The sequence below is a fragment of the Heterodontus francisci genome, unplaced genomic scaffold (assembly GCF_036365525.1).
Source record: "Heterodontus francisci isolate sHetFra1 unplaced genomic scaffold, sHetFra1.hap1 HAP1_SCAFFOLD_54, whole genome shotgun sequence".
NCBI classification, from domain to species: domain Eukaryota; kingdom Metazoa; phylum Chordata; class Chondrichthyes; order Heterodontiformes; family Heterodontidae; genus Heterodontus; species Heterodontus francisci.
In genome coordinates this window covers 8,849,270-8,873,959 of record NW_027140250.1, presented here as the reverse complement: position 1 = coordinate 8,873,959, position 24,690 = coordinate 8,849,270, and the positions used below count along the sequence as shown (strand labels likewise).

Sequence of the window (24,690 nt, the reverse complement as noted above, 5' to 3'; positions counted from 1 at the left end):
TGTAATGGTGGAGAATGCGGGATCCATGCTGTAAAATGAAGTTGTCTTATGGGAACCAATATCTTAAAACTCTCCAACAGCCTGTCCAGGTTGAAGGCGTCCAGGTAATATCCTCCCTGTTTCCTCCTCCTCATCATCCTGAGGTGGCCTCCGGATTCTGGTGGTAATGCTTGGGTCTTCTTGATGGTGATGATATGAGGAGTGCAGCAGAACACCATGAACTTGGACATCTGCTTCAGTGTGTACTGGAGGGCTGCCCCGGAGTGGTTCAGACATCAGAAGCATTGCTTCATCACACCGATGGTCTGTTCCACGATGTTCCTCGTGACGCCATTGCTCACTTTCTACACGGGTAAACTGCATGCAGTTAGTTGGCGGTGGGAGACGGTTTGGGGAGGTAGAAACATGAGCTGTGTCTAGGGGAATAGCCTTTGCCTCTGAGGAGTCACATTTTGGTTCTGCATGGAGGCTCTAAGTGTTAGGACCGGCTAACTGCTTCAGAATGAATGTATCGTGCCTGCTGCCAGGATTGTGGACATTCACCAACATGATGTACTGGGCATGTTCGCACATCAACTGCACATTAATGGAATCAGAGTTGTTTCAGTTCCTGTACCTCTCCCGTTGGCATAGCGCCCCGCAAAGCCACCCACACCATCAGGAATCCGGCTATCCTGCCAAAGCCACGGGATCTCTCATCCTGCTTCTCCCCACTGAGGGAGAACATGTTGACATAGAGGGCCACCCTCACCTCCCAGAATTATCAATAGACAACACACAGGTCTGGTAACTACAGGTAAGTTAGTTTAACATCTGTGGTGGGTAGGTTTTTTAAAAACTATAATCAAGAGGGGAAATCAAAACACACTTGCAGAGATCTGCGTTAATTAAAGATTGTTAGCACGGAATTTTACAAGTCAGATCATGCTTTACTAAACCTTTTTTGATGAAGTAACAGAGAAGGTTTATGAAGGAAAGTGGTGGATTTTGTCTACATGGATTGTAAGAAAGCGTTTGATGAAGTACCATACAAAAGGTTAGTTAGAAAAAGTGACGCTCATGGAATAGCATCAAATGGGATCAAATATTGTCTAAAGGACAGAAAAGAGCGAATTGTGGTAAACAGTTCGAACATAGAACATAGAACAGTACAGCACAGTACAGGCCCTTCATCCCACGATGTTGTGCCGAATCTTTAACCTACTCTAAGATCAAACTAACTACCTACCCTTCATTCTACTATCATCCACGTACTTATCCAAGAGTCTCTTCAATGTCCCCAATGTATCTGCTTCTACTACCACCGCTGGCAGCGCATTCCACGCACCCACCACACTCTGTGTAAAGAACCTACCTCTGACATCTCCCCGAAACCTTCCTCCAATCACCTTAAATGTATGCCCCCTGGTGATAGCCCTTTCCACCCTGGGAAAAAGTCTCTGGCTATCCACTCTATCTATGCCTCTCATCATCTTGTACCCCTCTATCAAGTCACCTCTCATCCTTCTTCGCTCCAATGAGAAAAGCCATACCTCCCTCACTATTTCTTTGTCGGACATGCACTCCAGTCCAGGCAGCATCCTGGTAAATCTCCTCTGCACCCTCTCAGTTTTTCAGACTGGAGGATGATGTTCCACAAGGGTGAGTGCTGGGACCACTTCTTTTTCTTTCTTTTTTTTTGCTATATGTAAATGACTTGGATCTTGAAATACAGAGTAGAATTTAAAAATGTTCTGATGATACCAATCTTGGAGGAGTGGGAAACAGTGAGGATGATGCAAACTGCCAGCAACAAGGTATAGATAGGCTAGCAGAATGGAAGGAAAAATGGCAGCGGAATTTAATAGAAGAATATGAGGTCATGCCTTCTGGCACAAGGGAGAGGAAGGCAATATAGACTTAATGATACAGTTCGAAAGATTGTGCAGGAACAGAGGGACCTGGGACTCCATTTGCATTGATCTCTGAAGGTGGCAGAACATATTACGAGAGTGTTTGGCAAAGCATATCAAATCTTTGGCTTCATCATTACAGGCAAAGAGTATAAAAGCAGGGAGGTTATGCTGAAACTCTATAAAGATTTGGTCAGGACCCCTGGAGGACTCTGTCCAGTTCTGGTCACCACACTTTCGGAAGTATGTGAACGCCCTTGTGAGGGTTTAGAGGAGATTTACCAGAATGGATCCAGGGTTGGGGGAGAGGTTTAGTTACAAGGTTAGTTTGTCCACTCCTGCACTGCTCTCCCTGGAGTAAAGGAGATTGAGAAAGATTTAACAGAGGTATACAAGATTATGATAGTCTTCGATAAGAAAAACAAGGAAAAACTGCTCCCATTAACTGATGAAACACGGACTAGGGGACACAGATTGAAGATTTGGGGTAAGTGATGCAGGGGGAATATGAGGAAGAACATTGGTTTATGCAGTGGACGGTAATGACTTGGAACTCACTGCCCAGGAGAGTGGTGCAAGCCGAGACAATCAATGATTTATAAATTAATCCGGAGGGGCACCTGAATGAAATAAACATGCAGGGCTAAGTGGATTGAGCGGGGCAGTGGAACTGACTCAATTGCTCCACAGAGAGCTGCCATGGAGTGGCCAAATGGCCTCCTCTGTGTCGTACATGACTATATGACTCCATCAATTTCTACATCTCGATGTTGTATACAGCACACGCACTGCCTGGAAAGATCCAAATGCATAGAATTCAATGAAACTGTGATCTTAATGGTCACTGGCAGTTCAGTCCTCACCCTGGTGTGAGGCTCCAGGTCCTTTTGCAGAAGGTGACACATCCTTATTGAATCAGCGTCGCCTCACACACTGCTCCTGGGTTAGGTGTAGGTAGGAAAAGTGCTCTGGAAAATCCCGGCGTGGGTAGGGCAGATCCCCTTCTTCCCTCTTTACAGAGCTTCCCCGCTCTGCAGCCTCTGCCACATTTGCTCGTCTTGTTACAGACCCAAAGACACTGTAACTATAGTCACCAGACCTCGTACAGGGTTTGGTCACCAAATCATCTGTCCTCCCTGAATGTCTGCAGCAGCTCACAACACAACCTCCAGAAAACCATCCACAACACCTCCACTAACTTTACAATAGCAGCAGAAGGTCAAAAGTCCCTCACCTGTAAGTTGGGTGCCTGGTCCTTTTAAATAACACGAGAAGGCGGCCCTCGTGCTGCTGAATGCATGACCAGATGAGAGTTACTAACACAGGTGGTCAGTGGACATGCACAGTGCAAGTTTCAAAGACGTGCGTCAAAGCTTCTGGAATAGCTCATTGACATCAATTCAAACCCCTCTCCTCAACTACCGGTACACGCACAGTACGCCCACAGCTATATTCCTGACCTGCATGGGGCACTGTTCAGGCGACACGAGAAGAGGCCAGCTGTTCCGTTCACATCATTTTATAGATCCAGGATTCTGTAACACTGGCACCAGTGGCGCCACGGGGAAAACATCACAGCCGGGGGAGATAGAGAGGGAAAGAAACTCACTTTACAAAGGGAATAGGCAAAAGACTCACAGGCATAAGTTCTGCAGGAATATGGAAATGAGCAGGGGAATGGGACTAATTGGGTGGGGTGAGTCAATGGAGGAATTCAAACACAAGAATGAGAATATTAAAATTAAGGTGCTGGCAAACCAGTGAGCCAATGTAGATCAGTGAGCTGGGAGGAAATTGGAGATTGGGAATTCCTGTGAATTAAGTTCCAGACAGCAGAGTTCTGGAAGGGCTGTGGTTTATGGAGCTTTATAACTGGGAGAATGACCAGGATAGAATTGGAATCGTCAAATTTGGATTTAATCAAAGGCACGGATGAGGGTTTATGAAGCAGATGGGCTGAGGCAGAGGTGGAGACAGATGTAATTACAGAGGTGGCAGTCGGCAGGGTTGGTGACAGAGAGAATATGGAGATGAAATCAGCTCAGAGATAAATAAAATACAGAGGCTGTAAACAGTCCGGTTCAGCCTCAGACATTGGTCAGTAAGGGTATGGCAGTTCATGGATAGGGGTGGGATTTTTTGATGAAGATCAATTACACTGTGTACAGTCTTCCCAAAATTTAAATTACAAGAGCAGTATTTCAGTGAGACAGGGTTTACAGATCTCCTCGCTGGAAATAGAGAATTAGCAGAGGCAGCAACAACAGTAAAGCTCAATAATTATAATACAGTTAGGAATGATTTATAGAGCAAACAGCTGGAAATATAGGTTTACCAGGAATAACAACAGCAGCAAGGTTAGCAGGTAAATTAAAGAAGCAGTAATGCAGTTAAACATGGTTAATAAAATGTATAGCGAGACTTACCAGGGACACCAACAATAGCAAGGATGGGATAATAAATGCATTGCATAATCAACAGTGTGTAATAGATCCCAACTGTTATCACCTGTGAACCATACTTATGAAGTATGTAAAGAGACCATGATAAACTCTTGCCCATTGTTGTAACATTCCAGTCTAATGTTCTCAGATTCTGATCCTTTGTTGTAACATTCCAATCAATTATTCTCAGATTTTGACCCATTGTTGTAACATTCCAATCCATTGCTCTCGGATTCTGATCTATATTTTCCCTCTCTCTGGAGCCACTGCTCCCAGTTGGTGCTGAGGCTGATGCTCCCACTGAGACTATAGGATAACACATGTAAAGGAGCCCCTTATTAACAGAAGAGGGAAACCCTTCAGTGACACAATTAGTGTCCGAGGAGATTGGCATTAATTACAGTGACTGAACAAACAGGTTCAGTTAAGCCCTTTCAATCCAACACCTTTTGGACCACAATAAAGAGGAATATTTATCCCTTATATATGTGTAAGGGTTGCTGAGAGAAGGGCTGGTGAAAATAGCAGAGGCACAAGCCAGAATTTTCCAACCCTCCTTGAATATGGGAGTGATGACAGAGGACTGGAGGGTTACAAATGTAATATGCTGTGTTAAAAAAGCAGAGATTGGATAACCCTGTATTTACTGAACAATCTAACATTGCTGGTGGGGATGCTTCTGGAAGTCACTACCAGGAGAAAAGTTATCATTGCTCGAAAAGAAACATGGGATGATATTTGGCAAACAGCATGGATATTCGAATGCCAAATCATATCTGGCAAATTTCAACAGCAACTTCTTTTATATAGCACCTTTCATGTAATTAAATATTACAAGTCTCTTCGCAGAGGCATTACAAAACAAAATATGTCACCGATCCATATAAGGAGACATTAGGGCAGATGATCAAAAGCTTGGTGAATGAGGTATATTTAATGGAGTGTCTTAAAGGAGCAAACGGAGGTAGAGAGGTGGAGAATTGACGGGAGGCTATTGCAGAGTTCAAGGCAGAGGCTGCTGGAGGCATGGTCATCAATCGTAGAACAATGATGATTGGGGATGCTAAGGAGACCAGAATTGGAGGAGTGAAGATAGTTTGGAGGGTTGTAGGCCTTAAGGAGTTTGCAGAGATAGGGAGGAGCCAGGCCAAAGAGGGATTTTCAAATAAGAACGAGCAGTTTAAAATCGAGAAGTCTTTTGACTGGGAGACAATGTGTACCAGCAAGCACAGAGGTGCTGGGTGAACGGCATTTTGTGCATGTTCGGACACTGGCAGCAGAGGTTTAGATGACCGAAGGATTACAGAGGGCAGAATGTGGGAGGCCAACCAGGAAAGCGTTGGAATAACCAAGTCTAAAGGTAACGAAGGTATGGATGAGAGCTTCAGCACCAGCACAACTGACACAGGAGCGGAGTCGTGTGATTTTTTTTGATTTTTTTATTTAGAGATACAGCACTGAAACAGGCCCTTCATCCCACCGTGTCTGTGCCGACCATCAACCACCCATTTATACTGATCCTACACGAATTCCATGTTCCGATCAAATCCCCACCTGTCCCTGTCTTTCCCTACCACCTACCCATACTAGGGGCAATTTATAACGACCAATTTACCTATCAACCTGAAAGTCTTTGGAAGTAATGGAAGTGGAAACGTATCATCTCAGTGATGGTGCAGATACCTGGTTGAAAGCTCATCTCGGAATCAGATGTGACACTAAAGTTACACATATTCTGGTTCAGCCTCAGACTTTTGCCAAGGAGAGGGTTGGAATCAATGCTGAGAGCGCACAGATTGTCACAGAGACAAAAGACAATGGTTTCAGTCTTTCCAATATTTTACAGGAGGAAATGTCTGCAAATCCAGTAGTGGATGTTGGATAATACACCTGATATTTTAGAGACAGTGGAGGGGTCGCGAGAGGTGTTGGTGCGGTTGAACTTTGTGTCAGCAGTATATATGTGAAAAGTTATATTGTGCTCTCGGATGATGACACCAAGGGGCAGCATGTAGGTGTGCAATAGGATGGGGTGATGGATAGATCCGTGCGGAAAACCAGAGCTAACGATGCAGGAGCAGGAAGAGAAGTCATTGCAAGTGATTCTCTGTATATGATTAAATAGATAAGACATACCCCACAGATTTATTTCATCCTTCGCTTATCCGACACTTTAACAAATTGTTTTTTTTTCCTGTTGAGGAACGCAACCCCATGACTGCTTTTAGTGTCACCGGTTGTAATGTATTCACAATAGCCCCTGATCTTGCCTCTCTGACGCTGAAAGATATGTACTTAACAAAGGATTTAATCCCGTTACACCCCCACCTCAATGAATTTCACGCTCGGCATAACGTTGAGCTTTTCTTCCATCGTCTCCAGGCGCATTTCTTTGACCAGGAGCTCTCTCCCCTATCAGTAGATACATTCACCCACCTCCAGCATTCTCCCTCCACCTGGACCCCTCCCTCAGTCTCATAGCAGCTCTTGATCATTTCATTGCCAACGGTCAGCGCCTTAATTTCCTTGCTCCTCTCTCTCAGTCTAACCCCTGAACTTGCAGCACTCCATTCCCTCAGGTCTAACCCCAATAATGTAATCGAACCCGCAGATAAGGGTGGCGCTGTTGCTGTCGCTGACGTCTCCTCCTCTGCAAATCTTCCCTCAACAGCTTCCAACCTCATAGTCCCACAACCCCGAATAGTCTGAGTCTACCTCCTTCCAAAAATCCACAAACAGGACTGGTCCAACAGACCCATCGTTTCATCCTGTTCATGCCGCACTGAATTTACTTCTTCCTACCTGGACTCTATTTTTTCCTCTTTTCCAGTCTCTTCCCACTTATATTCCCGACTCTTCTGATGCCATACGCCATTTCAACAATTTCCAATCTCCTGGCCCTCTTTACTATGGACGTCCAATCTTTCTACACCTCCATCCCCCACCAGGACGGTTTGAGGGAGTTCCACTTCTTCCTCAAACAGAGGCCGAAATCATTCCCCATCTTCTATCATCCTCCTCCTCCTGGCTGAACCTGTTCTCACATTGAGCAACTTCTCCTTCATTTCCTCCCAATAAAAAGGTGTTACTATGAGTACCCGCATGGATCCTGGTTATGTCTGTCTTATTGTCACAAATTTTGAATATTTCTTGTTCCAGACATATTCAGACAACCTTCCGAGCTCTTCTTCTGGCATATTGATGACAAACATTGACCCTCTTTCTGCACCCGCCCCATACTGGAAAAAATCAACCTCGCTTCCAATTTGCACCCTTCTCTCACCTTCACATGGTCCATCTCCGACACTTCCCTTCCCTTAAATAAAAGCAAAATACTGCGGATGCTGGAAATCTGAAATATAAACAAGAAATGCTGGAACCACTCAGCAGGTCTGGCAGCATCTGCGAAAAGAGAAGCAGAGTTAACGTTTCGGGTCAGTGACCCTTTTTCGGAACTGATAAAAGATTAGAAAAGTCACAGGTTATAAGCAAGTGAGGTGGGGGTGGGGCAAGAGATAACAAAGGAGGTCGAGATTGGACCAGGCCACATAGCTGACCAAAAGGTCACGGAGCAAAGGCAAACAATATGTTAATGGTGTGTTGAAAGACAAAGCAATAGTACAGATTAGGTGTTAATACAGTGAATATTGAACAGCAGCAAGTGCAAACCTGAAAATAAAAACAGTGGGTAAGCAATCTGAACAAACTAAGATGAAATGAAATAAATGCAAAAAAAAGATTGTAAAAAATGTAAAAAAAGAACGTAAAAAAAAGGAAGAAAAAAATAACGAAAAATGAAAGTAAAATGGGGGGCTGTCATGCTCTGAAATTATTGAACTCAATGTTCAGTCCGGTAGGCTGCAGTGAGCCTAATCGGTAGATGAGATGCTGTTCTTCGAGCTTGCGTTGATGTTCACAGGAACACTGCAGCAATCCCAGAACAGAGATGTGAGCATGAGAGCAGGGGGGAGTGTTGAAATGGCAAGCAACCGGAAGCTCAGGGACCCGCTTGCGGACTGAGTGGAGATGTTCCGCAAAGCGGTCACCCAGTCTGCGCTTGGTCTCCCCAAAGTAGAGGAGATCACACTGTGAGCAGCGAATACAGTATACCACATTGAAAGAAGTACAAGTAAATCGCTGCTTCACCTGAAAGGAGTGTTTGGGGCCTGGGATAGTGAGGAGAGAGAAGGTAAATGGGCAGGTATTACACCTCCAGCGATTGCAGGGGAAGGTGCCATGGGACGGGGACGAGGTGGTGGGGGTAATGGAGGAAAGGACCAGGGTGCCGCGGAGGGAACGATCCCTTCAGGATGCTGACACGGGAAGGGAGGGGAAGATGCGACTTGTAGTGGCATCATGCTGGAGGTGGCGGAAATGGCGGAGGATGATCCTTTGGATATGGAGGCTGATGGGGTGAAAAGTGAGGACAAGGGGAACCCTGTCACGTTTCTGGGAGGGAGGGGAAGGGGTGAGGGTAGAGGTGCGGGGAATGGGCCGGACACGGTTGAGGGCCCTGTCAACCACAGTGGCGGGAAATCGTCGGTTGAGGAAAAAGGATGTCATATCAGAAGCACCGCCATGGAAGGTAGCATCATCAGAGCAGATGCATCGGAGATGGAGAAACTGGGAGAATGGAATGGAGTCCTTACAGAAGGTAGGGTGTGAAGAAGTGTAGTCGAGGTAGCTGTGGGAGTCGGTGGGCTTATAATGGATATTAGGAGACAACCTATCCCCAGAGATGGAGACAGGGAAGTCGAGCAATGGAAGGGAAGTGTCAGAGATGGACCATGTAAAGGTGAGAGAAGGGTGGAAATTGGAAGCAAAGTTGATGACGTTTTCCAGTTCGGGGCGGGAGCAGGAAACGGCACCGATACAGTCATCAATGTACTGGAAAAAGAGTTGGGGGAGGGGGCCTGAGTAGGACTGGAACAAGGAATGCTCAACATATCCCACAAAAGGACAGGCATAACTAGGAGCCATGCGGACACCCATAGCGACACCTTTTTCTTGAAGGAAGTGCATGGAGTTGAAGGAGAAGTTGTTCAATGTGAGAAAAGTTCAGCCAGGCGGAGGAGGGTGGTGGTGGATAGGTACTGGTTAGGCCTCTGTTCCAGGAAGAAGCGGACAGCCCTCAAACCATCCTGGTGGGGGATGGAGGTGTAGAGCGATTGGACGTCCATAGTAAAGAGGAGGCGGTTGGGACCAGGAAACTGGAAATTGTCAAAATGACGTAAGGCGTCAGAAGAGTCACGGATGTAGGTGGGAAAAGACTGGACCAGAGGAGAAAAGCTAGAGTCTAGATAGGAAGAAATAAGTTCAGTGCTGGAGGAGCAGGCTGACACAATGGGTCTGCCGGGAGAGTCCCATTTGTGGATTTTGGGAAGGAGGTAGAAGCGGGCTGTCCGGGTTTGTGGGACTATGAGGTTGGAAGCTGTAGAGGGAAGATCTCCAGAGGAGATGAGGTCAGTGACAGTCCTTCGGACGGTGGCTTGATGTTCGGTGGTGGGGTCATGGTCCAGAGGGAGGTAGGAAGAAGTGTCCGTGAGTTGGCGTTGAGCTTCTGCAAGGTTGAGGTCGGTATGCCATACGGCAACAGCACCACCCTTGTCTGCAGGTTTGATGACCATGTCGGGGTTAGACCTGAGATAACGGAGTGCCTCACGTTCAGAGTGGGACAGGTTAGAGTGAGTGAAGTGGGCAGAGAAATTGAGATGACCAATGTCTTGTCGACAGTTTTCCATGAAGAGATCAAGAGCGGGTAAGAGGCCAGGGGGAGGGGTCCATGTCGAGGGAGAATGCTGGAGGCGGGTGAATGGTCTGCTGGTTGGGGGAAGACCCCTGGTCAAAGAAGTGAGCCCGGAGGCGGAGGTGATGGAAGAAGAGCTCAACATCATGCCGAGCGCGAAATTCATTGAGGTGGTGGCGTAAGGGGATAAAACTGAGACCTTTGCTGAGTACAGAACGCTCAGCATCAGAGAGGGGGAGGTCAGAGGGTATAGTGAATACACGGCAATGGGTCAGATCAGAAGGTGTGGGGTCAGAGAGAAGTGAAGCAGAAGGAGGATCTGGAGGGGCATTCGTCCCCATCAGCTGCTGGAGTTTGCGTTCCTTAACACCTGAAAGGAAGAAAAACAGTTTTTTGTTCATGCGTCGGATGAGACGAAAGATGAAATGAAACTGCGGAGTCGAACAGCTTTGAGATAAGGTGAGGCGGTGCTTCTGGCGAGAGAGGTCCAGTGTGTGCATGGGGCGGCGCATAGCATTGAGTGTTGATCTCAGGATGCGGCGATAGTAGCAGTCTGAGGAACGTTGTATTTCTCTGGGTTAATCCTAGCTGGATTGGTATTGTGTGCAACACATAGCCCGAGAAAGGGTCAATTCAAACCCGGCCTGTCTTATCCCAGCTGGGGTGGTGCTGAGCCCCACTCACGATTCCGAAAACGGAACCAGAGCAGTGCTGTGTTAATCCCACCGGGAATTGTATTGAATAGCACTCACATATCAGGAAAGAGCCAATTAACACCATTGCCGTGTTAATCACAGGTGGAGTGATACTGAGTCCAACTCATACACCAGGATATAACCACTCCAAACCAGGCCTGTTGTTCCCCTAAGGAGTGGTACAGGTTCACAATCTCATACAAGAAAAGAGCCTGTTGAAAACAGGCCTATGTTAATCCCATCTGGAGTTGTGCTGAGTCCAATTCACTCATAAATCAATGGCCAATTCGAAGCAAGCCAATATTAATAGTTGCTGGAGTGGTATTGAGTTCCACGCACACTCCAGGAAATAGCCAATACAAACCAGGCTTCTGTTAATCCATGCTGGAGTGGTGCTGAGTCACACTCACACACCAGGAAAGGGCCAATTCATACCAGGCATGCGTTATCACCATCTGGCGTTGTACTGAGTCCAACTCACTCACCAGGAAAGAGCCAATGCAATCCAGATCTGTATTTTATCACAGCTGATGTGGTAATGAGTCCCGGTCACACAGCAGGAAACGGCCAATCCAACCAGACCAATGTTAATCCCAGCTGGAGTGGTACTGAATCCTATTCACACCACCGGAAAGGGCCAATTCAAAGCAGGGCCTGTGTTGATACTGCTGGAATGGTACTGAGTCCCAATCACACAGCAGGAACGTGCCAATTAATACCAGGCCTTTGTTAATCCCATCTGGAGTTGACTGGGCCAGAGTCACACACCAGGAAAGAACCAATTCAATTCTGACCTGTGTTAATGCCAGATCGAGTTCTCCTGAGTCCCATTCATACACCAGGAAAGGGGCAATTCAAACCAAGCCTTTGTTAATTCCAGCTGGAGTGGTACCGAATCCCATTCACACCACTGGAAAGGGCCAATTCAAAGCAGGCCTGTGTTCATCCCAGTTTGAGTGGCACTGAGCCACAGTCACAGACCAGGAAAGGGCCAATTCTTACTAGCTCTGTTTTAGTTAGAACTGGAGCGGTACTGAGTTCACACCACAGGAAATAGTCAATACATATCAGGCCTGTGTTAATCCCATCTTGAGTGATCCTCAGTCGCACTCAGACACCAGAAAAGAGCCAAAGCATACCAGGCATGCGTTAATCCCATCTGGAGTTGTACTGAGTCCAACGCACTCACCAGGAAAGAGCCAATGCAATCCAGATCTGTGTTTTATCACAGCTGGTGTGGTATTGAGTCCTGGTCACAGACCAGGAAACGGCCAATTCATACATGGCATGCGTTAACCCCGGCTGGAGTGGTACTAAATCCAACTTACTCAATAGAAAAGAGCCAATTCAATCCAGATCTATTCATACCCCCAGTTGGAGTGGAACTGAGTCCCAGCCACACACCAGGAAACGGCTAATTAAACCAGGACAATGTTAATGCCAGCTGGAATGGTACTGAATCATTTCAAATAACAGGAAGGCGCCAATTCAAAGCAGGCCTGTGTTAATGCCAGCTGGAGTGGTTCTGGTTCCAGCACACTCAGAAGCAACGGGCCAATTCAAACCCGGCCTGTGATAATCCCAGCTGCAGTGGTACTGAGTCCAACTCACACACTAGAAAAGTGCTAATTATTACCAGGGCAGTGTTATCAGAGCTGGAGTGGAACTGAGTCCCGGACACACAACAGGAGAGGGACAATTCAAACCATGCCAGTTTAACCCCAGGTGGAGTGGCACTGAGTCCCACTCACACACCAGGAAAGGAACAATTCAATCCAGCTCGGTGTTAATCCTAATTGGAGCGGTACTGAGCCTCATTCACACTCCAGAAAAGAGCCAATTAAACCCATGTCTGTGTTTTTTCTACGGAGATACATCACTGAAACAGGCCCTTCAGTCCACCGAGGCTGTGCCGACCAACAACCACCCATTTATACAAATTCTACATTAATCCCATGTTCCCTAACACATCCCCACCTTTCTCCCACCACCTACCTACACTAGGGGCAATTTACTATCAACCTGCAAGTCTTTGGCTGTGGGAGGAAACCGGAGCACCCGGCGGAAACCCACGTGGTCACAGGGAGAACGTGCAAACTCATCACAGGCAGTACCCAGAACTAAACCCGGGCACTGGAGCTGTGAGGCTGCGGTGCTAACCACTGTGCCATTGTGTCGCCCCAAACAAAGCAGGCCAGTGTGAGTCCCATGTGGAGTGGTACAGAGTCGTGTCAAATAACAGGAAAGGCTAATTCCAACTAGGCCTGTGTTACTCCCAGTTTGAGTGCTACTGACTCCCAGTCATACACCAGGAAAGGGCCAATCAAACCAGGCTAGTGTTAATACCATCTGGAGTAGTACTGAGGTCCACTCACACACCAGGCAAGGGCCAAATCAAACCAGGTCTGTGTTATCCCCATCCTGAAAGGTATGAGTCCCAGGCATACACCAGGAAAGGGCCAACTGAAAACAGGTCTGTGTTAATTCCAGCTGGTATGGTACTCAGACCCACGCAGAAAACAGGAAAGGGCGACCTCATACCAGCTGGAGTGTCACTAAGTCTAACTCATCCACCAAGAAATGGCCAAACAAAGCAGGCCAGTGTTAATCCCATGCGGAGTGGTACAGTGTCAGTCAAACAATAGGAAAAGTCCAGTTCAAACAAGGCACGTGTAAGTTCCGGCTGGAATGGTACTGCGTCTCACTCAGACACCAAGAATGGGCAACCCCATACCTGACCAGTGCTAATGTCAGCTGGAGTGGTACTGAGTCCAACTCAATCACCAGGAAAGGGCCAAATAAAACCAGGCCTGTGTTAATCCCAGCTGGAGTGGTACTGAGTCGCACTCGCAAAGCAGGAAAGGGCCAATTCATAACAGGCATGTTTTAAGCCCAGCTGGAGTGGTACTCAGTCCCACTCACACACCAGGAAAGGGCTAATTAAAGCAGGTCTCTGTTTTTTCCAGCAGGAGTGGCACTGAGTCCGACCAACTCACCAGGAAAGGGCAAACAAAACCAGGCATTGTGCTAGATAAAGGGGAACGAGTAAATGTCATGTAATTGGATTTCCAAACGGATCTTCATAAGGGGCCACACAAAGGCTAACACAAAACATAAAGGCGCTTGGAGTTGGGGCGATATGTTAACATGTAACAAGGATTGCTTTATAGACAGAAAGCAGAACTTAGAGACAAACAGGGCATTTTAAAGTGGTCAGGCTGCAACTCTTGGAGTGTCACAACGATCATTGCTGTGGTCCCAGCTGTTTACATTCTATATTAATGAGCTAAGTGAATGGAGAAAGAGCAATGCATCAAGTTTTCTTATGATACTAGGCTCGGTGGCAATGTAAAATGTGAGGTGAAGCCAAAGAGGCAATAAATAAATATAAACAGTTGAAGTGAATGGGCAACAATGTGAACGATGGGTTATAAAGTTTCGAAGTGTGAGGTTGCCGACTTTGGCAGTAAGAACAGAAAAATAAAGATTTTTCTTTTTAAAGGCAGTTGACTTTTAAATGCTGATGTTCAGAGAGTTATTAGAAATTAGGAAGTCAAAGAGTATGTTGGCCTTTATTGAAAGGGCGTCGAGAACAGGAATAAGGAATTCCTTCTGCAAATATACAGGGCTTTGTTGAGGCTACACATGGATTACTGTGTGCAGTTTTGACCCCATAGTTAAGTAAGATATACTTGCACTGGAGGCAGTTCAGCAATGTTTTGCCATATTGGTTCCTGGGATGAGGAGATTGTCCCATTATGGGAGGCTGGGCACATTGGGCCTATACTCTCAGAAGCTAGGAAGAATGCGTGGTTTCTCAGTGAAACGTACAAGAATCTGAAGGGCTAGACAGGGTAAATTCAGAGACGTTGTTTTCCATGGCTGGGGAATCTAGAACACAGGAATACAGCCTCAAGATAAGGGGTCAATGTTTCAGCCCTGAGACGAGGAACAACACTCTTCTCTCAAAGATTTGTGAATCCGTGAAATTGGCTAACTCAGAGGGCCTGGATACTCCATAATTTAGTGTATTTAAGGATGTGATAGACAGATCTTGTTTTCTCTTTCAGGGAATGAAGGGATTTGGGAAGCAGACAGGAAATTGGAGTTGGGACAGTAGTACAGCTGTGATCGTGTTGAATGGGGTGCAGCAGGTACGACGGGCTGTTTGATCTACTGCTATCTCTTGTCTTCATATGTTCTTAGAATTTGAGACAGCATTGCGTTCAGGTGCTGAAATGTCTCCAGTAGCTCTCATCGTTTATTTATTTATTTATTTTTAATAATTGGGGAAAAGGGATATTTCAGCACATTCTTCAACTGCTCTCTGAACTGAGTCTGGGTCACAACGTAAATCACAGTGTTTGTGCAGCAACTCAGCAGCTGCAGCATGAAGCCCATTTCTTTGACAAATGCAGGTAGAATAACAGAATTATAATCTAACCACCACATCCGTTGCCACATGGAATACACCATTAACTCTGACCATAACAGCATAAAATTGGCCGAGATGAAAAACAGCAAAATTATGGATTTCCTTCCACTCTTCATTTCTGGGTCTTTTGGGTTGTCCAGACTGCTGCGAGCCCGGAGTCGCCTTCGAGCTCTGCTGGCACATACAATGTGTCTGACAGTAAAAGCATTGAGCATCAGAATCAAAACAAATGCAAACCCTGGTGGTAGAAAGCTATAAAGGAACGCGATTGTACCCCAGACTGATGAAAACATAACATGTGATTTTCTACGACAAAACCAAGGGGTATTCCCAAGCCTATACTTATCTGATTCCAGAAAATACCAGGTGATGTCCTTTAAACTGCTCAGCAAAGTCACTGCTCCAAGTATCATATCTGCAGTTTTCTCAGTGCAATATCTAGTTTTTAGCTTTCGGCAACAAATAGCCACAAATCGATCAAAGGTGAAAGCAACTGTGAACCAGACAGAACAGTCCGTGGCTGCATAAAGCAGGATGGCGTGGATATTACACACACGGATGTAATAAAGGAAGATAAATGAATCCCGAAAACGAATTGGTATCTGCCGCAATATCAGGTCGATGATAATGACCAGTAGATCCGCTGCTGCCATGGCCACCAGGTAGCGAGTGACACATTTGGAGAGACCACACTTTCCACGTGACAGGATCCCAATCGTCAGCAAGTTAACTGTGAGAAAGTGAAATTGACAGGGAAATTATACATCAGGCTCTGAGCGACTGCTCCAGCTTGAATGTTTATGTATTTAGATTAGCAGATGTGTTACTGTGTCCAGTGATATACTGAAGTGATTGTACATGTGAAACTGTCGGGGGTCCCTTAAAAAAGTAATTAGGAAACCGTTGAGGGCGCATGAAAAATAACGGGTGGACAAGATAAAGGAAACTCCCAAGGTGTTTTATAAGTGTATTAAGGGCAAGAGCATGACCATGGAAAGAAGAGGGCCAATTAAGGACCAAAGTGGCAATCTGCGTAAGGAGCCAGGGGACGTAGGTGAGGTTTTAAATAATTGCATTTCATCTGTGTTGACTGTGGAGAAGGCGGTATAGCGATCAGGGAGGGGGTATGCAATATACTGCAACAAATTGGCATTGAAAGGGAGGAGGTATTAGAGGTTTTAGTGGCCTTAAAACTGGATACATTCCATACCCAGATGATATGTATACCAGGCTGCTATGTGAGGAAGTGTTGGAGATTGCATCGGCTCTGACACAAATTTTCAAAACCTCTCTGGCCACAGGAGAACTGCTAAGGGACTGTAGGACAGCGAATGTGGCACCATTATTCAAGAAGGGTAGCAGGAATAAAAAAAAAGGTAATTGCAGGCCAGTGTGTCTATCATCAGTGGTAGGGAAACTAATTGGAAAAAATCTGAGGGATAGGATTAATCTCCACTTGGAGAGGCAGGGCTTAATGAAGGATAGTCAGCATGGCTTTGTCAGCGGGAGATCATGTCGAATAAATGTTATAGAATTATTCGAGGAGGTGTGTCGATGAGGGTAAAGCAGTTGATGTAGTCTACATGAACTTCAGAACGTGATAAGGCCCCGCATGGGAGATTGCTCAAGAAGGTAAGAGCCCATGGGATTCACGGAAATTTAGCAAATTGGATCCAAAATTGTCTGACTGGCAGGAGGCAGAGGGTGATGGTCCGAGGGTTGTTTTTTACGATTGGAAGCCTCTAACCAGTGGTGTACTGCAGGAATCGGTACTGGGACCCTTACTGTTTGCCGTGTACCTCAATGATTTCGACTTGAATTTAAGAGTTATTATCAGTAAGTTCGCAGATGACACGAAAATTGCCGGTGCCGTAAATAGTAAGGAGGAAAACCTTAGATTACAGAACGATACAGATGGGCTGGTAAGATGAGTGGAGCAGTGGCAAATGGAATTTAATCCTGAGAAGTGTGAGGTGATGCATTTTGGGAGGATAAGGGAATATACAATGGATGGTAGGACCCTGGAAACTACAGACGGCCAGAGGGACCTTGGGTGTACTTGTCCATAGATCACTGAAGGCAGCAGCACAGGTTGATATGGTAGGTATATGGGTTACCTGCCTTTATTAGATGAGGCATAGAACATAAGAGCAGCGAGGTTATGATGGAGCTGTACAAAACGCTAGTTAGACCACAGCTGCAGTACTCTGTACAGTTCTCGTCGCCACACTATAGGAAGAATGTGATTCCACTGGAGAGGGTACCGAGGAGATTCACCAGGGTGTTGCCTGGGCTGGAGAATTTCAGCTATGAACAGAGACTGGATAGGCTAGGGTTGTTTTTCGTGGAGTGTAGAAGACTGAGGAGGGGGCCTGATTCATATATAAAAAATTATGAGAGGCATAGATAGGGTTTTCCCTTAACAGAGGTGTCCATACCCAAGAGGCATAAGTTAAAGCTAAGGGGCAGCAGTTTCAGAGTGGACTTGAGGAAAATCCTTTTCATCCAAAGGGTGATTGGAATCTGGAACACGCTGCCTGAAGGGTACCGATCAATTGGGGTGCTTGTCTTGAATTGTATTACACCTCTTGTATGTTGTTGCAGCTGCACTCAAGCAGGAAAGTACAGATCATTCCAGCACACTCCTAACGTGTGCCTTGAAAATGCTGGACGTGCTTTGGCGAGTAAGGGAAATGAGTTACACGCTGCAGATTTCCCAACATTTAACTTGCTCTCGTCATTGCAGTACTTATACGGCTGGCACAGTTAACTTTCTGGCTGAGGATAATCCTCAGTGTGTTGATGTTGTGGAATTCAGGGATGATAATGGCGTTGAATGTCAAGGGGGGATGGATGGATTTTCTGTTGTTGGATATTTTCACTACCTGGCACCTGTGGGGCACGAATGTTATTGCTTCATCTTAACCCAAGCCTAAATATTATCCAGTCCCTGTTACATGTGAGAACGGATTATTTCCATACCTGAGGAGTTGCAAATGGTACTGAACACTATGCAACTATCAGCAGAAACCTCAACTTCAATCCTTATGATGGAGGAAAGGTCATTGATGAACCCTGAGAATCACCAGCTGCAATATCCAGACTATTAGCCTCCAACTACCGATACCATCTTCTTTTGTTCACAGTGTGACTCCATCCAGAAGAAAGTTTCTCCTTGATGTAGTTCGGATTCCTTGATGCCACCGTCGATCAAATGCTGCCTTATTGTCAAGGGCAACCACTCTGACCTCGCCTTTTGCTTTATCTATTTTGCCCGTGTTTGGAGCAAGGCCATAATGAGGTCTGCAGCCGAGTGGCCTTTGGGTAATCAAAATTGAGCATCTGCAAGCGAGTTACTGCTGACTAAATGCCATTTGATAGCACTGTTGACGACACCTTCTAGCAGGCTATTGCTGATTAAGAATAGACTAATGATATGGTAATTAGCCAGGTTAGATCTATCCTGCGTTTTGTAAACAGGACATATTTGGACACATTTCCACGTTGTCGGGGAGATGCCAGCGTTCATTTTGGCTAATGGGCAACTAGGCAAAACTTTGTGGTGGTCAAGGGCGGGCATGGTGGCGTTGGGGGTCGGGGGAGTGGGAGGAGGAGTGGTTGGAGGGTGGGGAAGATGGTTGGAGAATTTCAAAAATTTCGTCCACCCAGAAATCTGACACACTGACGTCAGTTCCAGTTTTTGTCAGTGTTGGGAAAACACAATGGCGGCATTTGCACCACAATGCTTTTCAGCGAACGGCGGGTGCCACGGAAGGACCTCCAAACAGCAGACCAGTAAAACCTGGCGGCACTGAGGAGAGAGACACGTTGCTGTGATCTGTAGACTGCCTGGAGCATTGCTGTTTAGGTGAACAGTGGGATTTGGAGTTTGCTATGGGACTGCAGTGCTCCACCCTCTTCAAGAACGTCTTGAGCACCGGGGTCACTGAAAGGGGGTCTGGGGTACTGGGGGCTGTGCTAGGTGGTCTGGGGTACTGAAGTTGAACAGGGTACCGTGGGCTTTGCAAAGTGTTAAAGGTCCTGGGGGTTTGCAACAGTTTTCGGGGTTTTTGATGCTGTGCCTGGATGCTATGTGTTGGTTTGGGGGTATGGCGCAGTACATGGTTGACATGTGTAACGGGTCTGTTTGCTCACACTGCTGAAGCAGCGGGCGGGTCATCATCAAGGTTGGGCTCTGAGGTCCATCAGTGATTGCGCCGAGAATATGGATCCTAGGCAGGAGGCCAGATGGGTTGAGCGAACTGCAAAGGAGGCAAGGGACAATCTCATATCAGCTCGTTTGCAGCCATCCTATGTCCATTCACAGGGAGTGAAATACCAGTTTACTGTAATGCATCAACTCTTTTGCTTTCTGTCCATTTGTGGTCACACTCCTGTGAGCGGATGTAATGGATGCGAGTGCCCATGGGAGAGAAGATGTTAATGAGGGATGTCACTACATTGGCATGGTACCGAGGGCAGTGGCATTATTGGCATAGCCCGAAGGGGGAAGGGGAGGTCAACAACTCACACTTCAGGCATAATGGTACATGGCTTTCAGATAATGAAGCCTAATGATAGAAGAGAGGACATTTTAATTAATTAACACAAAACGTATATGCTACACACCTGAAAACTACAGTGTGGCTATGTGTTATTTTAATATGTTTGTGGGTAGTCCCATGCAGTGTGCTGCCAGAGGCACAGGTGGGCTTCAGGTAGGCTGCTGATCAAGCTGCATCTTAGACTGTGATGACTTTGACGGGCATCCTGTCGCTGCCTTAGGCGTGTAAATCCCGGCTGCCTGGGGATGTCCTGGACAGGTGCACAGCTCTCCATAGGCCCCGCAGCTACTGGAACAGGGCTGTCTGGTGGAAGGGCTGAGAAGCCAGTGGCTGCATTTGCAACGCCCTGCGTTGCGTCCCCAAATGTGGCTGTCAGCTTCCCCACCTCCCTTTGAAGGCTCTCTCAAGCCACCCTGCTCAGCAAAGGAGCTGCAGAAGCCTTCATCTCCTGTTTCTTCTCTTGCCTTGCCACTGCTCCATTGAGCTCATGGTCTGGGCGATCGTGTATAGTCCTGCGTGTTTCTTTGAGATCTAGGTCTCCATGAGAGTCTGCAGTTTCTTGATGGACGAAGTGCTGCTCTCATCGGCCTCAATCCTGGCGACAGTCATGGCATGAATGTACCCCTTCATCGTCCACCTATGGTTGTAATTGCTCTCTGGCATCTCCACCAAATGTTGCCTTACCTCTCTGCAACTCCAGTATGCCCCGTGTTGTTGACACCAAATTCTTGTCATCATCCTGGGGCCCAGTGTGAGCCTGGCCACACACAGTTCTCAGAATGTCAGCGGACTCGGCTGTCTCAGCCTCAGCCAGATGCTGGAGCCCGTGTGTAGCAGTCTCAGCATCTTACGATATTGATCCTAATTCAGGGTAGGTAGCCACCGATATGGAAGCATGTGTGCTGCTAGAGGGTGCAAGGGAGTGATAGGATGGAGCATTATTTGAGCAATCCTTCTCCTCAGACGCAGACACCTGTGTAGTTGGTCGTGCAGACTCCTGGAAATGGCTGCCTGCATGAGAGAGGGAAAATATATGTTGGTTAGGCTGTGCAGATCTCCTGATGCCAATCAAGAGTTAAGTGTGTCTCCAACATCGATGTGCATACCAATTGGAGGCAATCCTCACTCTCTTGCACCGGGACTTCATTCTGCCCATCTGATACAGCGTGGCCGCCATAGATGCCAGCAAGTTCCAAGGCCTGTTCCTCAGTGGAGGTGAGTGGACATAGAACTGGCCGCCTTCCGAATGTCTGGGCCATCTCCCTCCAATTATGGGCACTCTTGTTCTACAAGAGGAAGGATGTAGATAGTGGAGAATGGCTTAGAGAACAGCATGGCAGTTAAGCTATTTAAGCCGCTCATCCCCTCCTGGGGAATCTGATGTCTCTCGTGCTGGCACTCGTTGTCAGGGGAAGGGTGTAAGGGGGTGAGCTAAAAAGGAGCCTATGGCCGACAGAAATCCATGCACCTATGAGGATGTGACAGAACTCTATCCACCAGCCACCGGATCTCACAGTTACCCTCCCCATGTCCCATAACCTCCAGCATAGGCACATGTATTCCTCAAAAAGGCATGGAGCAGTCGCCTTGACAGAACGCAAGAGGACATTAACCCTCTCCCAGAGCTGATCTCAGTTGTGCTGGGTGACCGCTTGGCTGTTAACTGTGATCTCCATCTCGGTTTGCTTGGCCAGGCGGAAGGACCTCCTCTTGCCATTGTGGGTGAAGAGAACTTCCCGTTTTCCTCTTGCAGACTGGAGATGAATCTGCAGGGAGGCATCACTGTACCTTGGGCTCACTCTGTGTCTTTCTCACCCATCATCGTTTGCCCTGGTTGAGGAAGTGGGCCCAGGAGGGTGATGGGTGGTGGTGGGCGTTGAAGCTGGTAACGGAAGTAGTGGGACAATGTTGTCGGCTGCACCAAGCTGCCAATTAATCCGGGCAGGAGTGAATGGAAGGCTGGCAGGCCTTTAAATATGAAACCAGCACATGCTCCGGAGTCATCTGAGGCACTAATCAATGACTCTGTTCCCTCCCTCGCCACGTGACTGGTGGGGACCTGCGACTCCCCTATGCGAAATGCCCATTGCTGTGTAATCGCTGTGCGGTGGGCGCCCATGTGCTGGATGGAAACGCGACACATTACCAGGCCCACTGGTACAGTCCGTGGGCTCATTAAATTCGCCCCCTATTCCATGCGTACACGTCTTCTGTACCTTAGCCAGAATATTGTCAGGTCCCATCGTCTTTGTTGCATCCAATGAATTCAGCTGTTCCTTGCTGTAATGTGAAGTGGATTGCATTGGCCGAAGAATGACATTTGTAATTTTGAGGAGCTCAAGGGGAGGCCAAATTGAATCATCCAGTTGGAATTTCTGCCTGCGGATGTTTGCAATCGTTCTGCCTTGCTTTTTGCCATCCACACAAAGCTCAGCTGTCGTTGATCCTGGGGATATTTGCGGAACATCCTGTTCCAGTTAATTGTTCAATTGAGCACCACTGTTCACAAATGGATGTGGCTGGATTGCAGTGCTTTAGTCAGTTGATTGTGAGATCGCATAGCTCTCTCTATCTCTTGCGTGCGGCTTCCTGATTGAACAAGGATTGGTCGCCTGGCTTGATGGCATCAGTGGAGCGAAAAATAGGCCATGCCATGAGGTTACGAATTGTGGTGGAATAAATTTTCCCTGCTGCTTATGGCCCACAGACATCATGGAAGACTAGCTTTAAACGGTTTGATCTGCTCTGATCTTCAGACTATGCCCCTAGTCCTTGACTTCACAACCAGCGGAAGCAGTTTCTTTCTATCTACACTATCTGTTCCATTTCACATCTTGGACTTCCTGGTACCTTGTAATTTGGAGGGAAGAATACAACCCCAGTCTGTGTAGTCTCTGCTCGTTATTTAAATTTTGGGGTTGATGTAGCACTGTGATAAATCTACGCCACACTCCCTCGAAGGAAATTATTAGTACTATTCCTAAGATAAAAGCACAAAGTGCTGGAATTACTCAGCATGTCAGGCAGCATCTGTGGAGAGAGAAACTAGAGTTAACATTTCAGGTCTGTGACCTTCCATCAGAACTGGTGCAAGTTAGAAAAGAATTAGGTTTTACGCATTTGACGTGGGATGCAGGGAGTGCGTGGGGAAGACAACAAAGGTGAAGTCACACGGGATCAGAGGCGAGCTGGTAAGATGGATACAGAACTGGCTTGGTCATAGAAGACAGAGGGCATCAGTGGATAGGTGTTTTTCTGAATGGAGGGATGTGACGAGTGGTGTTCCGCAGGGATAAGTGCTGGGACCTTTGCTGTTTCTGGTATATATAAATGATTCGGAGGAAAATGTAGCTGGTCTGATTAGTAATTTTGCGGACGGCACAAAGGTTGGTGGAGTTGCAGATAACGATGAGGATTGTCAGAGGATACAGCAGGATATAGATCGGTTGGAGACTTGGGCAGATGGAGTTTAATCCAGACAAATGTGAGGTAATGCATTTTGGAAGGTTTAATGCAGGTGGGAGGTTTACAGTAAATGGCAGAACCTTAGGAGTATTGACAGGCAGAGAGATCCACAGATCACTGAATGTGGCAGCGCAGGTGGATAAGGTACTCAAGACGGCGTACAGAATGCTTGCCTTCATCGGTCGGGACATAGAGTGTAAAAATTGGCAAGTCATGTTGCAGCTGTACAGAACCTTAGTTACGCCACACTTAGAATGTTGCGTGCAATTCTGGTCGCCACACTACCAGTAGGACGTGGAGGCTTTGGAGAGGGTACAGAGGAAGTTTGTCAGGATGTTGCCTGGTCTGGAGGGCATTAGCTATGAGGAGAGGTTGGAAAAACTCGGATTGTTTTCACTGGAATGACGGAGGTGGAGGGACGACATGATCGAGGTTTACAAAGTTCTGAGCGGCATGGACAGAGTGGATAGTCAGAAGCTTTTTCCCATGGTGGAAGAGTCAATTACTAGGGAACATAGGTTAAAGGTGCGAGGGGAAAAGTTTAGAGGGGATGTGCGAGGCAGATCATTTACACAGAGGGTGGTGAGTGCCTGGAACATGCTGCCAGGGGAGGTGGGGGAAGCAGTTACGATCGCGATGTTTAAGAAACATCTTGACAAATATATGAATAGGAAGGGAATAGAGGGATATGGGCCCCGGAAGTGCAGAAGGTGTTAGTTTAGGCAGGCATCAAGATCGGCGCAGGCTTGGAGGGCCGAATGGCTTGTTCCTGTGCTGTACTGTTCTTTATTCTTTGTGTGTTGAATGTATTTGAGAGGGCAGGGGTGACAAGGGCGGTGCTGTTGTTGTCTGGCTACCCACCTCTACCTTGCAGAGTCTGAGTGCCAACTATCAGATACTTCTTCCTACCTCCCAGTGGATCATGACCCCATCACCTAAAATCAAGCCACTGTCACCAGGACTGTCATTGACCTCATCCCCTTCGGAGATCTCCCCTCTGCAGTTTCCAACTTGATAGTCGTAAAAACCTGCACAGCCCCCTTCTACCTCCTTCTTAAAATTCACAAACAGGTGTGTCCCGGGAGCCTCATCGTTTTAGCCTGTTCCTGCCCCACTGAAATTGTTTCTTTCGATATTGACTGCATCTTTTCTCTGTTGGTACAGTCTCTTTCCAGCTACATCCTTGCCTTTTCGGTCGACCTCATTTTGACATTTTCGAGTGTCCCGGCCCTAATCCTATCCTCTTCACTATGGCCGTCCTATCTCTCTGCAGCTCCATCCCCCACCAGGACAGTTTGGGGGCTCTGCGCTTCTTCCTTGAACAGCGGACCAACCAATCCCCATCCACCCCCACCCTGCTGCGCCTGGCTGAACATGTTCTCACATTGAAGAACATCTCCTTCAACTCTACTCACTTCCTTCAAGCAAATGGTGTTGCCATGGGTACT

The 24,690-nt window shown here is 47.0% G+C and overlaps 1 protein-coding gene across 1 annotated transcript; it reads right to left on the bottom strand.

Annotated features, from left to right (window-relative positions):
- Positions 1-15,046: 15,046 nt before the first annotated feature.
- LOC137359146 (probable G-protein coupled receptor 139) lies at positions 15,047-19,639 on the bottom strand. Its single transcript, XM_068025220.1, has 3 exons — positions 19,560-19,639; positions 19,227-19,474; positions 15,047-15,942 (listed from the first exon to the last, which is right to left on the bottom strand). Exons 1-3 carry the CDS (start codon positions 19,637-19,639, stop codon positions 15,047-15,049), a joined length of 1,224 nt encoding a protein of 407 aa, XP_067881321.1.
- Between the last annotated feature and the right edge of the window lie 5,051 nt (positions 19,640-24,690).